Genomic DNA, 16,833 nt, shown 5'->3' with positions numbered 1-16,833 from the left:
GGCATTCAGTTCTAATGTTGCTGTAATAGGTCATGGGCAGGATATAAATAGACTGTCCCCACTTTGAAAAGACGCTTATGTAAATATGGCTCTAATTGGCATTTCTGCAACCCCAGATGCTGTTGCATCAAACTGTCTCCTTCAGTGGCGGAGGAGAAGGGAATTGTGAGTGGAAGCGGGGGGATCAGGCAGGAGAGCATTTTGGGGAATGAGCGGTTAAACAATCTCTCGTCTTTGTGCTAAACCTGAGACGCGAAACACGACTTCATATACCGTGTGTAACACCGCGTCTCCAGTTGTCGTTTGCTGCCTGTTCTAATCTACCCCCTCAACTAGTTACGACTTATTTGTTCCACTGCCTTTGATGACATCCTGCCGCACCGCTGTGAGCCTTTGAGACAGCATTCGATTTTACAGTCTGTCAGGCCGGATATTTGATTCCTTTCATTTTCCTGTATACTGGGAGAATCCATAGTGTGAGTGTTGTGAAACATGCAGGTTTTCTCCACGAGCACTGTCACCTACTGTGTGCAAACTGTGTGCGAACTGTGTTTTAACTGCGTGTGTGTGTGGGTGCATGAGTAGGCCTGCGCAGCATTCCCGCTGTGCTGTTTGTGATTTGATTTCCCCCCCCCTCCACCCCCTCCTTTTACAGGCAAAGGACCTGAGACGCTGTTCGCGGGGCAGAAGCTGAACGACAACGAGTGGCACATGGTGAAGGTGGTGCGACGAGGCAAGAGCCTGCAGCTGTCTGTGGATAATGTCACAGTGGAAGGTTAGTTGTGTTCGCTACACAGAGGGATGCATTTGGGGCGAGAGGCAGTGAATGACACCATAGTGAGTGTGAGGATGTGGTCACAAATCTGCATGTAGTACTCCACAATAACGCATCCACCCACAGAAAGTCAACTGTTTTGCCATTTCTCATTAAAACGACTCATTTGAAAGCAGAAGGTGACTAATTATGATGACAATAAATCAGACATGGAGGTGGTATTAATTTCTTATTAAACTGATCTTTAGGGAGAGTGGTGTGAGCTAAAAATCATTACGTATTGGTGAGTAAACCTTAATATGGGCACAATCTTACCCACCTTCACTCAGTATGCCTCATTTAAGACTGGACATGGTAAACGAGATCATCCCCTGCAAACCCATGCACGTATACTATAAAGAGCTGAAAGGATTACGTGTGTGTAATTTAGACAAAATTAAATTAAAGAGGAAGATGTTATTTTAAGCATATACCGTGAGCGAGCAACTGTGTACAAAGTACGGCGGTACAGGTTTTTGCCAACTTCTAGGAAAATGGCAAGAGAAGGATGAAAGTTCAAGAAACGCGGTGGAGTCACGGGCACTCGCAGTATTGTGGCCTCAGGCGAAAAGGATGGCAGGGAAGAGGTGAGAAAAAGGTGTTCGCTAGATGAAGGAAGGAGAGTGGGCACGTTTAGGCCAGAAGCGAGGAATGACCCTGCTGAGTTCTGACTGGTTCACAAACTGCTTCATGGGACAGGAAAAAGAAGAAGCGCCCAGGGAGTCCTTGCAGGGCTGGCCAGGCTTTAGCAGGGAAGGCATTATAATCGGCAGCTTGCCAAGCTCATTACTCCACATCTCCCAGTAAACATAATATAAATTGTGGCATGCAGAGCAGTAACAAGAGATTTTCTGCAATGCTATGCTTGTATAATTACCTTCACAGCAGGTTAGATAAATAGGCTCAACCTTTGTGCGCCTATACAATAAAACCATATACTGTACACACACTGTTTTCGCAAGTAACTAAAATCAATTTGAGATCTAATCAGCATAATAGAGATTTGCCAAAATCATATAATATATGTGCTTATCACTAAATTACTATAGCAGATAAAGGAATTTAGAGTTGCAATGCATTGCTTTACAGTTCATTGCATGTTAATATTTCACGATAACCTTAAGTTTGACGTACAATTTCCGCAGAAAGTATAAAGCTCTAGAAGTTTGACGTATGGCGCTTGAAAACGTATTTAACGTGTCTGCTTAAAATGGTTATAATCCTTTCTCAGTGTCACAGTGTGACATAATCCTTAACATTTTCCCAGGATGCCTTATGCTGCCTAAAGGAGAACATGTGCTACCATTTCTGTTCTGAGTAAAAGCTTTTTTTTTTTTTTTTTTTCTCTGTACCTTCCACCATTTCAGGCCAGATGACTGGTGCCCACACACGTCTCGAGTTCCACAACATCGAGACGGGCATCATGACCGAGCGACGCTTCATATCTGTGGTGCCCTCACACTTCATTGGCCACCTCCAGGGCCTGACCTTCAACGGGGTGCCCTACCTAGACCAGTGCAAAAATGGGGACATCTCCTACTGCGAACTGAACGCCCGCTTTGGCATGCGTCACATCATTGCAGATCCGGTGACATTTCGAACGAAAGGAAGCTACTTAGCGCTAGCCACTTTGCAAGCTTACGCCTCCATGCACCTCTTCTTTCAGTTTAAAACCACCACGCCGGACGGCCTGATGCTCTTCAACTCTGGAGACGGGAGTGACTTTATTGTCGTGGAACTGGTGAAGGGGTGAGTCCCGTGTGATTTCAGTTAATTAATGAACATTAAAGGTTACAGCTCCACGAAAACTCTGCTTCCGACTGTCACAAAAGATTTACTTTTTTTTCCACAATTCCCTTTGTGTTTGGCTTCAGTGATGACAATACATTTTAAGCAACTTCTCAGTTGGGCTTTTTCTTCTTCTCCAATCTGCCATTGACAGAAAACATGAAAGCCTCAGCCCTTTTTGTACTGAAAGTCAGTTTTGCACTTCGCAAAGCGAACCAGCCCATTTCTGGCTAAATTGAACGCATTTCATACACTAGGGCTGGGTATCATTTTGAAAATAACAATACCAGTACCAGAACCCTTAAAGTGATACCAATACCAGTACTTAATTTGATGGGAAAAAAAGTCTACTTCATTCGATACCCATCATGTGAATGGAAGCGTTCAATTGCGTAAAATGCCGTCACCACTCCTGCCCATCCAAATGATTTGTACACAAATACTGTACATTTTGAAAATGTTCAAATGCGCTCGACTTCGCCACACCACTGTGTGACTGTATAGATAGTGGGCCAATCACACGCTGCATTTAATCGAAGAACGCTTGCGGTGATTGGCTGTGAGCAAAACCATACAATTAGGGAACTATTTCTCGATCTGGGTACAAAATGGATGGAATGCAGCTATCGTTTGACTGGAAAAGTTTGACACTGGCTTATTTCGGTCTATACCTTTTAAAGGTACCGAAACCCAGCCCTATTGCACACTGTGTGAAATACAGTGAGGAGTCCGGTGGATTGTCAGTTGATCACTGCACAAATGTATGTTCTTGGCAACAAAAGTATATACTGTACTATGTGATAAAAAGTATGAAACACAGCTTTTGCCTCTCAAAGTAAACTCAGATCTGCGGGTCACTTAATGCTGCTTTGAATCAGGGCCGGCTGGATAAAAGTGATTTTAGTGCAAGTTATCATAATCCGTCGTCCTTAAAAGTTTAAAGCTCAGCTGAAAGCTGCACATACTGCTGGGAAACAGAAAGTAGTTTATTTTACACTCCATTAACTGATAACTGTTAATGCATAACTGTGAGCACAATGTATTTCTCTGACCGGCAAAGTATTTGGCAACATTTTCTATAAGCTAGAAGCCAGCACAAACCAGAAATAAACTGGTTCGAATTGTCAATTGTATCACCCTAAAAGCTGTTCCTAATTAGAGTATCAAAAAGAGGCTTTTCCTTGTGTATCTCTATTCCTCTTGTGCTCTATTGTCAGCAATGTTACAACACAAAGCCTGAGCTGCCTCTGCCACACAAAGACAAGAGGCTACATAAAGGAATTGGAATGGAGGTAGAAAAAAAAAACACACACACACCTTGAATGAAACAGCCACAATAGCCTTAACCCAAAACACAAAAGACAGCCATATTTGTGTGAACGGGGGCACCGTGCCACCTCGTCTGCCTTTGGGCAAACAAGGGCTTTTAGACAAAAACAGGTTTCTATATTTACATGTCAAACCAGTTCGTAAATAAATCCCAGGCCTCATGTGCAGCCATACAAACTGGTAACATTATTTACTTCAAAAATATATTCTTAGATAGAGAACAGGATCGGGACATTGGAGACAAAGTAGGAGAGTGTTGTTGCGATGAGAAAACACAGTTTGAATTCTAACTAGTACTGGTGCTTGTCCCCGTTTGCGCAGAAATGATTTTGATTTCCTTTCCTTCAGGAGCAGTTATTGCATTAGCTTTGTAATAACGGCCAGACAAACACACTCACACACTCGCTCTACTCTGACATCTGTCTGCACAGATACGTCCACTACGTCTTCGATCTCGGCAACGGGCCGTCGCTGATGAAGGGCAACTCGGACAAGCCCCTCAATGACAACCAGTGGCACAACGTGGTGGTGTCCCGGGACGCCAACAACGTACACACACTCAAGATCGACTCACGCACCGTTACGCAGCACTCCAATGGAGCCCGCAACCTGGACCTCAAAGGTAACATCAGGCCGTCCAGCTTGCAGTGATACATTCTTCCCCGAAAACATTACCACTGACAGGAAATAACTATTCCTGTGTCATCCTTGGTCTGTACCTTAAGTGTTGTTGGAAGGTGGCCATGAACACATGCCAGCTCAAATCCATCTAAATTCGAGCCGCTTTTCAGGATCACAGTGGCCTTTGGAATAGGTCCACACTGTACATCTGTTGGTTTACTTTTTGTAGTGGAGTGTTTGTCAAACTTTTGTCCTTAAATAACACATCTGTCGTAGCAAAATATTATAATTATCTTTGCTTTTAATGCACAGAGCACAATTCTACCTTGGTGTTTTTGTGAGGCATGTTTTTTCTTCATGCATACCTCTGGGCGGCTGTGGCTCAGTGTTAGAGCTGACGCCGGCCAATCGGAAGGTCAGGGGTTCGATCCCTGGCCCTGCAGTCCCATGTCGAAGTGTCCTTGGGCAAGACACTGAAACCCAGAGTTGGCCCCGATGCTGCGCCATTGGAGTGTAAATGTGTGTGAGTGTTTATCTGATGAGCAGGTGCCACCTTGTACGGCAGCCTCGGCCACAGTGTAGGAATGTGTGTACCTCACAAAAATGACTCGGAATATCCTAGGCTTACAGAAATTGCATGTGCTTGCTTGAGAATATATATATATATATATATATATATATATATATATATATATATATATATATATATATATATATGCGAGCACAGCATCTGTGATCGCCTATCCTCTTCACCTTGAAATATGTCGTCCGCCCCTCCCCATCCCCTCTTTCAACAGATGGTTGGATTTACAGGAACAGGGCAATATAAGAGCTATATCCTTTACCAATTGGTACCCCAATATGACCTTAATCCAACATCACAGAAGTTGAAAACAAAGAATCATGCCATAAAACAATAACGGCTTATCACTTCATCCTTCCTTCAGCTTTGTTCTTTTTTTTTTCTTCACTTGTTTCCACCGTCACTGTTGGGTACACTTGACTTTTACCCGCAATATGATGACTATCTTTTGATGGAGACAGCTTTACCTTCTATGACTTTAAAATACCCTGCCCGCGTGAACCGTCTTGAAATAATAGCCGCGGTTACAAGGCACTTAAAAGTGAGCAGGTATCTCTGGTGTGCTGGGAGACTGGGGCTGGAGGCTCAGGTAATTGTAAGCTTTAGACCTCAGAAGTCCGGTTTTCTGATGTGTTATTTGGAAGCCTGAGAGTGACAGCAATAGAATAAAAGTCAAAAGTCAAAAAGAAAGAGCTACTTGGAAGAAAGACCCAAGGATGTTGAGAGTGGACAGTGTGAAGCGATTTTAACAACTCTGAACTGTTTCAAGTGTCTGTTTGTAGTAATATTAAGATTAGCTCTGAATGATTCACTTTGATTTTGTCTGTGCCATGTCCCAGAGTGTGGAGTGCTCTTGAGGCTACTGGGGGGTTGTTATGCAAGACACATCAGAAGTCAGGATGAGCCCCTGGGGCCACTGAAGGATGTGAGAAGTCAAAAGATCAAACAGGAGCCACAAGCTTTTTTTTTTTTGGGAAGGCATGATTTATTGACTGACTTTTTTCAGTTTTGTCCTTTGGGGTGTGCATAGTGCAGTTGAAAAAAAGGATTATCGTAGGGGGGGGGGTTATAGAGTAATGGCACTATGCCAGTGTCCCTACACTGGGTTACAGACAAGGGTACTGAAGACAAAACAAGCTTTTATAAGCCGGAGACACAAGGACTGAAAAGTGTACAATTAGCTGTGGTGGTTTTAGCAGTGAGACATGTAGTTAGCAGCCTGATCTCACTGCATTGCATGGTGAAATACAAATAAAGTGCATCACGCACATGGCAGATTATATTATCGTCACATGTGCTTTGGAGAAAGCAAATTATCATTATTTGTGCGCTCATTTCGCAAGACTGCGATGTCAATTAAGAAATCAGTAATTACTAGATATGATGAATGCTTGCTTTCAAGGTTTTTGAATATAGCAAGCTGCAGTGCAATATGTATTCATTACACATTGTGTGATTTATAGATAAAACTAACCTCCTGTGCATCCATGCACTCTTTGCGGCATATCTACTCTTGTGATCTCTTTCAGTTAATGTAGTAATTGATGTCGGTAATTAGGAGGGTTTTCTTTTTGATCGATTGCTTCTGTCTAGGCTGTGGCAGAAACTGCTGTCGATCAACTCCGAGACTTATAGGAAGTTGGCTTCTTAACCAGGACCGTTATCCAACGTCATCCCCCCGCCCACCCCTGTCCCTTAAACTCTCCCACCATATGCAAACCCGCTGAGCTGTGTCCTTTCTAATCAAGCACAAGTGCTTCATAGCAAACCAACCCCCTCCCCCCCCCACCCGCAAACAAGACACACACCCTCAGCTGTCATTGCAGTTTACAACATGTAAACATAATCTGTTTTCCCATTATTGGGACAAGCAGCGTTCTCCAAGCAATACAACTGATGATAGCATTCCCTCACTGAGCATGGGTGATTAACAGAAAATTGTACCTCCTTCTTATGAAACACCACCAAACAAGCGTGCGTCGACGAGATCGCTCAGCTGTCCGCCACAAAGCCACAAGGGTTCCATTTGCATATTCTATTGCACAGACACCCCGTTGAATGATTTGTCTCACAAATGAAACAGAAGGCAGCCATGTTTGCCTTCTCAGTGCCCAATCAACACAGTATACATGGCTGGGGAGTAACCCTCCATCTGTGTTAATAATCTGTGAGCCACTTGGAAATGTCTTCATTTTCAGGGTTCCTTTTCTTTATCTGAACAACTCGCGGTGCTAGTGGGGAAAATAATGGTTGTAAATCTCGCTTTAGCGGGGGTTAAGATGTCTCTATCCTCAATTCCCTCATCTAATTGGGCATGGGAACGGTCACGTTCCCAAAATATCATGCACAGCTCCAACACTGTAGTGCCCTCACACCCTAGAGCAGGGGTCACCAACACGGTGCCCGCGGGCACCAGGTAGCCCCCAAGGACCACATGAGTAGCCCTCAGGCCATGTCCTAAAAATGAAAATTGAATATTGATATTATCTGTTTCCCACCTGTTTAAGTCATTGTTGATAATTATTGTGAGAAATCATTAACATGATCAGTGTCTTCACATAGATGAGTATGTATCATTAATCATTTATAATCATATATAACTTAAGGCAAACTGAGCACATTTGTTATTTAAGAAGAGTGTATCAAACTGGTAGCCCTTCATATGACTCAATACCCATGAAGTAGCTCTCAGTTTCAAAAAGGTTGGTGACCCCTGCCCTAGAGCAAAGCACCAGGCCTAAACATGTGTGTAAGTGTAGAAAGACTCTTGACAAATACATGGACAAATGTTCTATTAAAGTGCCCATATTATGAAAAAAATCACTTTTTCTGGGATTTTGGGTGTTATTTTGTGTGTCTGGTGCTTCCACACGCATACAAACTTGGAAAAAGTGAGTGAGATACGGTTTCTTAATGTCTTCTGCCTTCAGTCTCCGGGTGAGCTGTTTAAAATCTGCAGGGCTTTCTACGTCAGTAGCCGAGACAAGGTGGCCAGCTCGTTCTCAATAGCAAAACACTGCTACAGCACACACTAGTTCACCATAATCTACAAAAGAACTACTTCCATGTCCCTGTTCTGCAGGTATTCCACGCAAAGTTGGAAGTGAGCCCTCGTTTAGAAGAAGTCTCCTGGCTAATCCTGCCTTGTACTAACCAAAGTTGTAGAAACAAACGGCTATCTGATGTGATCCTTACCTAGGTACTGCGCATTTGTGACTCCCAAAAAAGATGGTACAGAAGTGAGATGTCTCACTCTGTAGCTAAAGACAGAGACCTGAACACACAGGGTCAAAAGAGGAGCTGCAGCAATGTGCAGTACAACAAAAATATGGTATTTCTTGAAAATTAAACCATTTAAACCTATTCTGGTACAACCTCAAAATACAATTATGAACCTGAAAATGAACATAATATGGGCACTTTAAATATGATGGGCAGAATTTTGTTTCCCTCTTACATTTGTGTACGCTTTTCTGACTGTTCAGCAGTCACGCACAAAGTGTTTACGGATCAAACACAAGAAATGGCAACAATAAGCCATTTCTCACAATCTCTTTGCTCTGTTTGAACCACCATTTCTGCCTGCATTTCAAAAAAAAAAAAAAAACAATTTTCCAAGCTTTATCTGTGTAATTGCCCAGAGAAAATGGGAAAAATGGGTTTTGCGCTCCTTGTCTTCCTTCGTTTTGTTTTTGTACAGGCAAAAAAAAATCTTCAAGGCATCCCTCTTTGTCAGCTAAAGTATGGTGAGGGGAACAACACACACAGTCCCCGAGGATGGCACTGAGTGGATCAAGTTTTGTATAGTGAATGCCAGTCTCAGAAGAAGACTTGTTAAACATACACACAGAAGATATGCATTCCTCATCCTGTTGACAACCTGCAGAACACAGTGATAGCAACTTAATGTCATATTGCCATGTAATAGTCTTGTTTATTGTACCGTGCAACACGGTATAAAGGATCCTTATCAAATATGCCAGCAACGCTTTGCAATGTGATGGTAAAACATGATAATACAGAAAAAACCCTTTCGGTAGAAAATACAATACATCATAAAAAGCTGAATATGATAACACTATTTAGTACCAAACAGTGAGTACATATCTTTGATACTTGGAATTTGTGCTTCTTAAAGCTATAGTGGGTAGTTTCTGTCTCCCCATGAGGAATTCTAAGTAAAGACAACAAAACTGTCGGCGTGTCCACATGATACAAGCCTTCCGTGATCGCGCACGCAGCCCCGCCCCTCCTCCACGCAGTTGCTAGTAGCCAAGGAGGACACGGAGGATTAAAAAAACCTGCTGGACTCTTCAGAAGAGGTCATTATCTTCACTCGAGCTTCTGCGCGGGAAAGTCACCGGACGCCACAATCTTCTGAATATAGTCCTACTGAGAAATCCAGAGAGATTTGTGTGGAGCTCAACGTCTTAATTAGCTTTGGATCAACTTACTTGGCAATGGCATGGTTGTAACGGACGTTCATTAATATCAAAAAGTTACGCACTAAAGCTTTAATTTGGATATGGAAAATACGACACGGCAGAAACACCAGCAGATGTGACTGCAGCCGTAGTCGTAGCAGACTAAAACTCAGTGTTGTTCTATAAAAGGAGTGGAGGGAGAGAGAGAGTGTTCCTTAGTCCATATGTTTCACTAGCATAGTACATCATTATCAAACTAGGACAGCTTGGTCGGAACAATTTGTTCTCACTTTGGTCAGAACAAATTTTTTTGGACGCTCTGTTACTTACAGGGCAGTGAGAGGGGAGCTTCTTCTATTCAAATACTCACGGATGGAATAAAAAGACCATGTAAAACCGCGTTTTTAAAGCTCAGAATGCCACATGAAAACTAACTTGCATCTGCCATGTCATACGTGTTACATTTCCTTGAAAAATGCATTGATTCCATTCAAAGCCTAAGTATCTATTATGCCCCTTTCCTAGTAATATTCAGCATGAGATTATGTCTGTTATAGACAGGTTAGCGATCAATCAGAGGAAGGTAACAAATTGAATGTACAATATCTGTCTTGGAATCTTAGCTGCAGGATTTTTGATTTGGCGATCTAATGATTGCCCAAGATGTTCAACAATGGGGATCCTATACAGTGTAAATTGTCAGTTAACACTCCTCCCCAGGCGCTACTTTGCTCCAGTAAAATGTAGCTAATTATCAATGAATACATTCCTTAGCAAAGGAGAGATTTCTTTCGTCAAACCCATCCCCTCCACCTCTGCGGGAACGTGTCAGCAGCAGCAGCAGCCCGTCGATTGATGCTTCATATTGTGAGGGCTGCTTGGCCTGTGTTAGTAGTGCCTTTTGATATTTTGCCACATGGACCTGGTGGGGGAGATTGGTTGCATTATTTTTGCATTAATGGTGTGAAATGTTTCAACTGTCAACAGCAGTGTTTTACAAATATTGGATTTCATGGTTGCCAGGTGTTACTTTTTGCATTTTAACATTCATAATTACCATGTTGGTTTCGAGGCTTCGGTATAATTACCAAAAAATAAACAAAACCATCACCCAGAAGACAAGCAGCCTCCTCTGGGGAAGATAGCAGGACCAATTAGCAGCATACTCTTTGTGACAGAAAGCAATAGGGTTTAAATGATACGTCTTTATTATGAGGAACGCCCGTATCGGTAGTACTACTTGGGGTGGACAGAGGCCACTCGTCTCCATTTGTTCATGCTATTCATGCCAAAGGTATCACAATTAATTAACACTGATATATTGATCATTAATGTTACACATAGCACCTTAATCCAAGGTTACTTCATGTTAATTAGTGAATGTCCTCTGATTAAAACCATTGAGGATATGCTTTGCCCGGCGGCCCCTTTTGCAAAATGACAGGAGGGCAGGGGCCAGTTAATAAACAGATGTCAGTATTGTTTATCAGATAACATGAATGAATATTAGAAGGCCCATAAGCACATTGAGTGATGACTGTGCTCCAGGGGCACCGAAAAAGCTTAAGGTTTTAGACCGGAGAAGGGGGAGAAAATGCAGAAGCGGTTGACCCTTTACCGCTTCCTCTCCCCTTCCTCGGTCGAAAAACTTAGAAAAAAAAGCTCGCTTGATCTTGATTTTCAGTATGAATACAGACCGTGAAAGCGGGGCCTCACAATCCTTCTGACTTTTTGGGTTTTAAGCAGGAGGTGTCAGAAAAGTTACCACAGGGATAACTTTTCTTTGAAAATAAACTACAACACCGACACAAAAATATTTATTAATTTAATGATTAAATAAGGTAGTGTCTCCAAATATTTTTTTTAAAGTAAGTGCTGTAGTACAACTAGCAGAAGACAAGTTATAATTGAGGTAAGTTTGCAGACACTACCTTATTTAATCATTAAATTAATACATATTTTTGTGTCGTTGTTGTAGTTTATAGACGGTCCCTAAGCACTCGTCTTACTGCTTACTTATTACTACTGTCTTAGAATTCACACTTTTAGTCACTGTTGCATTATTAACATAGCAACACCAGCATTGTACTGTACAGAACTTATAATGGCATTACAAATTAAAATCCCAGTTATGTAGTTTTTCTAAATTTTGGGCAGAATTATTTATGTTGGAAATCGGTGATTGATCTTTCCTAGGCCACAACCATAACGCACAAATTCTTACAACTGGAGCAACACATTATCAAAGTTAGTCTAACAAACACAACACAACACTGCATGTTTTAGTGTTGGAATACTGTTTGGTTTGCATCTTGCATCTTCTTAAAACACTGACATTGAATTAAACCGTGTTGGTCATGTGGAATAGGAAGTAAACACAAGCATGCTTTTACTATGCAAGCAACATGACAATGTCAAATATATTAATGTCATTATTAAATGCCGTTATGGTTAATGAGGGATAACAACAGTAGCACAAATCTAATGGAAAGTTTTTCAGCTTGATGAAATGCAGGAAGGAGAAATAATTTGGCGTGCAATATTCAGGCAGTGCCTGTCCCTTCCTTTTGAAGATGCTTTCTAATGAGGCATACTTGCGTGGAATTGTAAAATGATGGCATTGAATATGTTCCATTTTTTTTTTCTGAAGCAGAACAAATTGAAACACAATATGGAGGAGATGTTTGGCGAGAGAGAGATAGAGAGAGAGAGAGAGAGAGAGAGAGAAGAGGAGAGAAAGACAAACGGGTACATACTTTTTTAACAAGCTCTGTTCTTGCCAGCGAAGAAATTGAGATTGGCCGTTTGATCCACAAACTAAGCTAAACTAGTTCATTATCTAATCCTGGATTGTACCACTTCCTGTGTTAACACCAACTACTCTGTGACACCAGACTCATGCAAGGTTGACATTTACTTCAAAAATCAGCGTTAGTGTAATCCGTATTTGGTGAAATGTCCCTCTGGAAAATACTTTGTGTTGTACAGGTACAACAGAGAAATAGCACCAAATGGAAGCCTTTCTTTATAGGCAAATAATGCAAATGTGTTTCTGTCTTTGTAGTGAGAACATTGGAGAGGTACATATATTCAACGTGCCTATTACCTGCTGAGTGTATAGCCGGTAAACAACTTCAGTGGAGCAGTGGTGGGTTAAGTGCTTTGGTCAAAGGCAGCTCATCGAGTGTACTGTATACATCTACAACCCAGAGTCACACTTTATTTATTTTTTTTATCTAACTCTTTACCAGCTATTTATCTTCACACAGAATTGGTTGACGCTCCAGATGTAAAGATCCTTAGGCATATCTGACCTCCCGACCCAGATGAGTGGCACGTTTGGATCAGTGACGTCTCAAGCCGTTTTCTCATATCAACGCCGAAAAAATTTCCGCAGAATCAGGTCTGGACATTGTCTGGGGCTGCCCCTTAGCACGTCAGTCTCAGACACGTTATCACTTACTGTTGGTTTCGTCGAGGGCTGGTGCCTGGGCAGAGAGTGCAGGGGCAGGACACTTATCGATAGAAGTTTCCGCAAGTCGGTGCCTCTCCATTTAGACATTTTTGTTGGCGTCTTTGTGTAAATCCCCCTTCTTCACCCTCCGATCTTTGTTTTCTCCCAGTGTAGTGCCATCCGCTTGATAGAAACATCATCAACACGCCCACTGACTCGGTGTGAATTCTGAGCCGCTCTATTCACACATGGGTTCAAACGGACATTACACAGACTTTGTACAAGGAACTGGCAGGGCAAAGACTGTTTAATATTTGTGTTCTCACATACAGCTCCGCCGGGTAACGTCTAGATCATTTCTGAGTCGCATTGTGCTTGTGTTTGTGAATGATATGATCATTTTCCATGGTAATGGCCATACACAAATTGACCATAAACCATACACTCTAAAACACACTGGCTAGTACCCCTTCAACCATTTTAACTTTTTTCAATGCAAGACTAATAGCGTCTCCTGCTGGTGTCCATCAGCAGCTTCCACCTCCTTTGCCTTATTTTGGAGTTGGTCTATAATATAATATAATCTAAATGTTAATGCCATACTACATAGATAATTTGCCCCTTGCTACCCCTCTGTGAAAGCGGGATTTTTCTTATGCTTACCCTTCTTTAGAAGAGGATCAAGATAAGCAATATTAACGGCCGCTCTGCAGCTGCTAGGGATTCAGTGGCTCAAGGACACTGTAGCGTTTAGTAAAAGGGTGATTATACACACATTCTCAGATAAAAGGAAGGCAACTTTAACCTCTTAGAACCCTGACACCTCTGCTGTTTCTGTCAGGTGCTATTGTCAGGGCAACACTGGTTCCCTTCAGTTTCTCGTCGCCAATCGTCAGTACCCCTGTGCAAGCCTCTCCGTGCGTTCATGGACATCGGAAAAACGTTTTTCCAAGTGAAAACGTCACCATTCACGTAACGTCCTGTGGGAATCAGAGGTGGGAAACTCGGGCTGGATTTTGATACCCAAGTTTCCCAGTTGGTGACGCCTTGTTGACAACTGACGTTTGATGGAGGCCACTTTGGTGCACTGAACATATTCCAATGATAATAAACTGTTTATTGTGGACAAATGCCTCTGCCAAGAAACATACACAGACATAATATGTTTAATATTATTCATAAACACATTATCCGTGTCTTTTCCCGTTCGTTGTCCTGCAGATAACACAAACAAACACCTGGCGATGTGCTGTTTGGATGCTCGCATAAGAAAACAGCAGAGAATCTTCTGTTATTGTGGCCTCCATGTTTTCACACACCTGATGCTCTAGGTTACGGCCAACTGTTGGTGGCAGTCATGCAAAAAGCTATTATGCCAAACGCCAATATAACAGAAAAAGAACACGCATCCCGACGATCCCGACCACGTGAACGCTGCCAGTCGGAAAAACAACGTAACCACGGGGGCGGTCCCTGTTATTCCGAGGTGGCATGAACGCAGCATCTGTCCTCCTGAGTAAACTGTCACCAATTCATTCACATTTTCACTTATCAAAGTGAGCCTGTGTCAGAGAGGACTTCAAGCATAGTCTGTTCATCCTGTGACAATATACATGGATTATTACATCCTGAGGGTTTTCCTGTCCTTCCATTGTACTTATGGAGAGGAAATGTCATTCCTATAATGCCAGGGTCTACTCCATTATGTAAGAAGAATGCATCTCTCTTCTCCCTCTGTTTTGCTTCTTGATTGATTGATTGATTGATTGATTATTATCACCCTCCTACGTAACGCCACGTCAGAGTGAAATGCCTTTTAAAATCAGCAGCTCTGGACAGACAGTGCAGATCTACGGAGTGAAGGACAAGGCGGAGATGTGATTGTCCAGACGTGAACATTTAAATCCTATTCATTTCTACTTCAGCCCCCATGAAAAGAAGCACAGAAAATAATTTGCATCTGGAGGCAAAACACTGCAACTGCTTTACGCTGATTACAAATGTTTCTTTATAAATGCTCTTGACCTCGTAATCTTGGACAGAGTATGCAGTTGTAGCTCAAAGGGCTACACGTGTTAAAGTGCTTCAAGGTCTAATTAAGCTGTCAGAAGTCCAAGCAGAAAAACACCTCCAATTGTGAATGTGTTCCAACCAAATGCTACTGTAATGGCCACTAGGTGCTAGTTCCATGAACCCCCTGTATTCAAGTCAGTGGAAAAAAGACCTTGAATGGCTCTGTCTTAAATACAAAGACTTCTTTTCCTTAAAGATATGTTTACCAACGGCTACTTTCACTTCTACTGTGTTCTGGCAGTTTTATGGTCTGTTATGACAAAGATATGAAGGCTTAAAGAGGCATATGATGGGGCCATGTTTATTTCATTGAAGTCTGAGCCCATCGCTTTCACACACATTGCGGAGCACCTCGGCTACATGCACACTGCTAAAATGTGGCTTTTATTCCAAGATGTTTTGTGGTGTTTTCCCCCCATGGTTTATGCAACGCAATGAGAATCCGACATGGAAAAACAGGGTTCTGCTATTTTAATATTCCCAATAAAATACTTGTAATATGGCCGATACAATGCACTTCCTTGCTCAAAGATTTCTCTTGAAACAAGGGGCGGTATCTTAAAAGTAATCAGGCATATCCGTAGCATCAAGAAAAAGTCACACTGGTAGACTTTTGAAATCAAACAGATTTATTGAAATTGTTTAGAATAATTGTTTTTCATTCGTACAGGAGTGTTCCCTTGAGACTCGTTAGGGTGAGAGTGTTGGAAGTGAGGCTTCCGCTGAAATCTGATGTTGTTGGGAAAAGACGTGAGCCATGTCAGTTTGAGTTTGTGTCTGCTTTTGTGTGTACACCACGTGTGCTTTATTCAGTTTCCTCCTTACCTCTGCTTCCGTCTGCACCAGGTGTAGGACTGTGAATGGCAGAGCGAGAAGAGGCAATGTAATAAAGATCTGCCAGAGCTGCGCCTGTAACCATTTGCATAATAATAACTAAACAAATCACATGCAGCATAACTGGATTTGCACTCCACGTCAGAAAGTATAAATGTCTGCTTTCTTCATGCTCCTGCATGGCACCTCTGCAGTGGAAGCGTGAGCAGCGTGGAGACAGTGAAAGCAGTTTGGGAGAGACGTGGAGTTCATCCACATGGCACCATTAATATATCGTAATCTACATCATCAGCACAGGTGGTGATGCTGCCTTATCTTCCTCATTATTATTAATGTAAACAGCTCTTCTTAACTATTAATCAATCAACGTTTAATCACCATTATCAGACATAGTTCCACAATAGATACACATTTTAAAGCCAGTTATATAACTTAGATCATTATCAAATAAAAAATGTAATAAAAATATTTTTAAAATGATGGGGGAATGACATGCAGCAAAGGGGCACAGGTCAGAGTCGAACCTGTGGCCGCTGCGTCGAGGAGTAAACCTCTATACATGGGCGCGCACTCTACCAGGTGAGCTACCCAGGCACCGTAAAACGTTTTTAATAAACCACATCTTAATTATAGTCGCTTGCTGTGTTGTCAACTGAGCGTTGTTTATAAGTGAGTCAATACGGCAACAGCAAATGTCGTGTCAAGTCGTAGTTTTAACTCATCCTAAATATATAGGTCCTTGTCTTCCACACTTTTTTTTTTTTGTCTTTTTTATTCATTTCCCTCCCATGTCCTTTTCTATCCCCTCTATTTTTCTGCTCAGTGTCAGTGCTCTCTCAATAAATAATGGGCTTGGTAGCTTGAGTGCTGCAATAGAGCAGTGTGTTTTAGCCTTTTTCCTCTCCCACTGACC

The 16,833-nt window shown here is 42.1% G+C and overlaps 1 protein-coding gene across 8 annotated transcripts in view; it reads left to right on the top strand.

The window, feature by feature from the left end:
* The window catches only part of nrxn2b (neurexin 2b), a 669,808-nt gene that overhangs the window by 298,514 nt on the left and 354,461 nt on the right, over positions 1–16,833 (top strand). For all 8 annotated transcript variants that reach the window (XM_039821634.1, XM_039821632.1, XM_039821630.1 and 5 more), the window contains 3 exons: positions 656–775; positions 2,182–2,563; positions 4,363–4,553. In XM_039821634.1, the coding sequence (XP_039677568.1) occupies positions 656–775; positions 2,182–2,563; positions 4,363–4,553 (693 nt within the window). The remainder of the gene's footprint in view (positions 1–655; positions 776–2,181; positions 2,564–4,362; positions 4,554–16,833) is intronic.

This window comes from Perca fluviatilis, chromosome 14 (assembly GCF_010015445.1).
Source record: "Perca fluviatilis chromosome 14, GENO_Pfluv_1.0, whole genome shotgun sequence".
In the NCBI taxonomy this organism is placed as follows: domain Eukaryota; kingdom Metazoa; phylum Chordata; class Actinopteri; order Perciformes; family Percidae; genus Perca; species Perca fluviatilis.
Note: the sequence above shows the minus strand (reverse complement) of the source record. Positions and strands in the feature narration are given on the sequence as shown.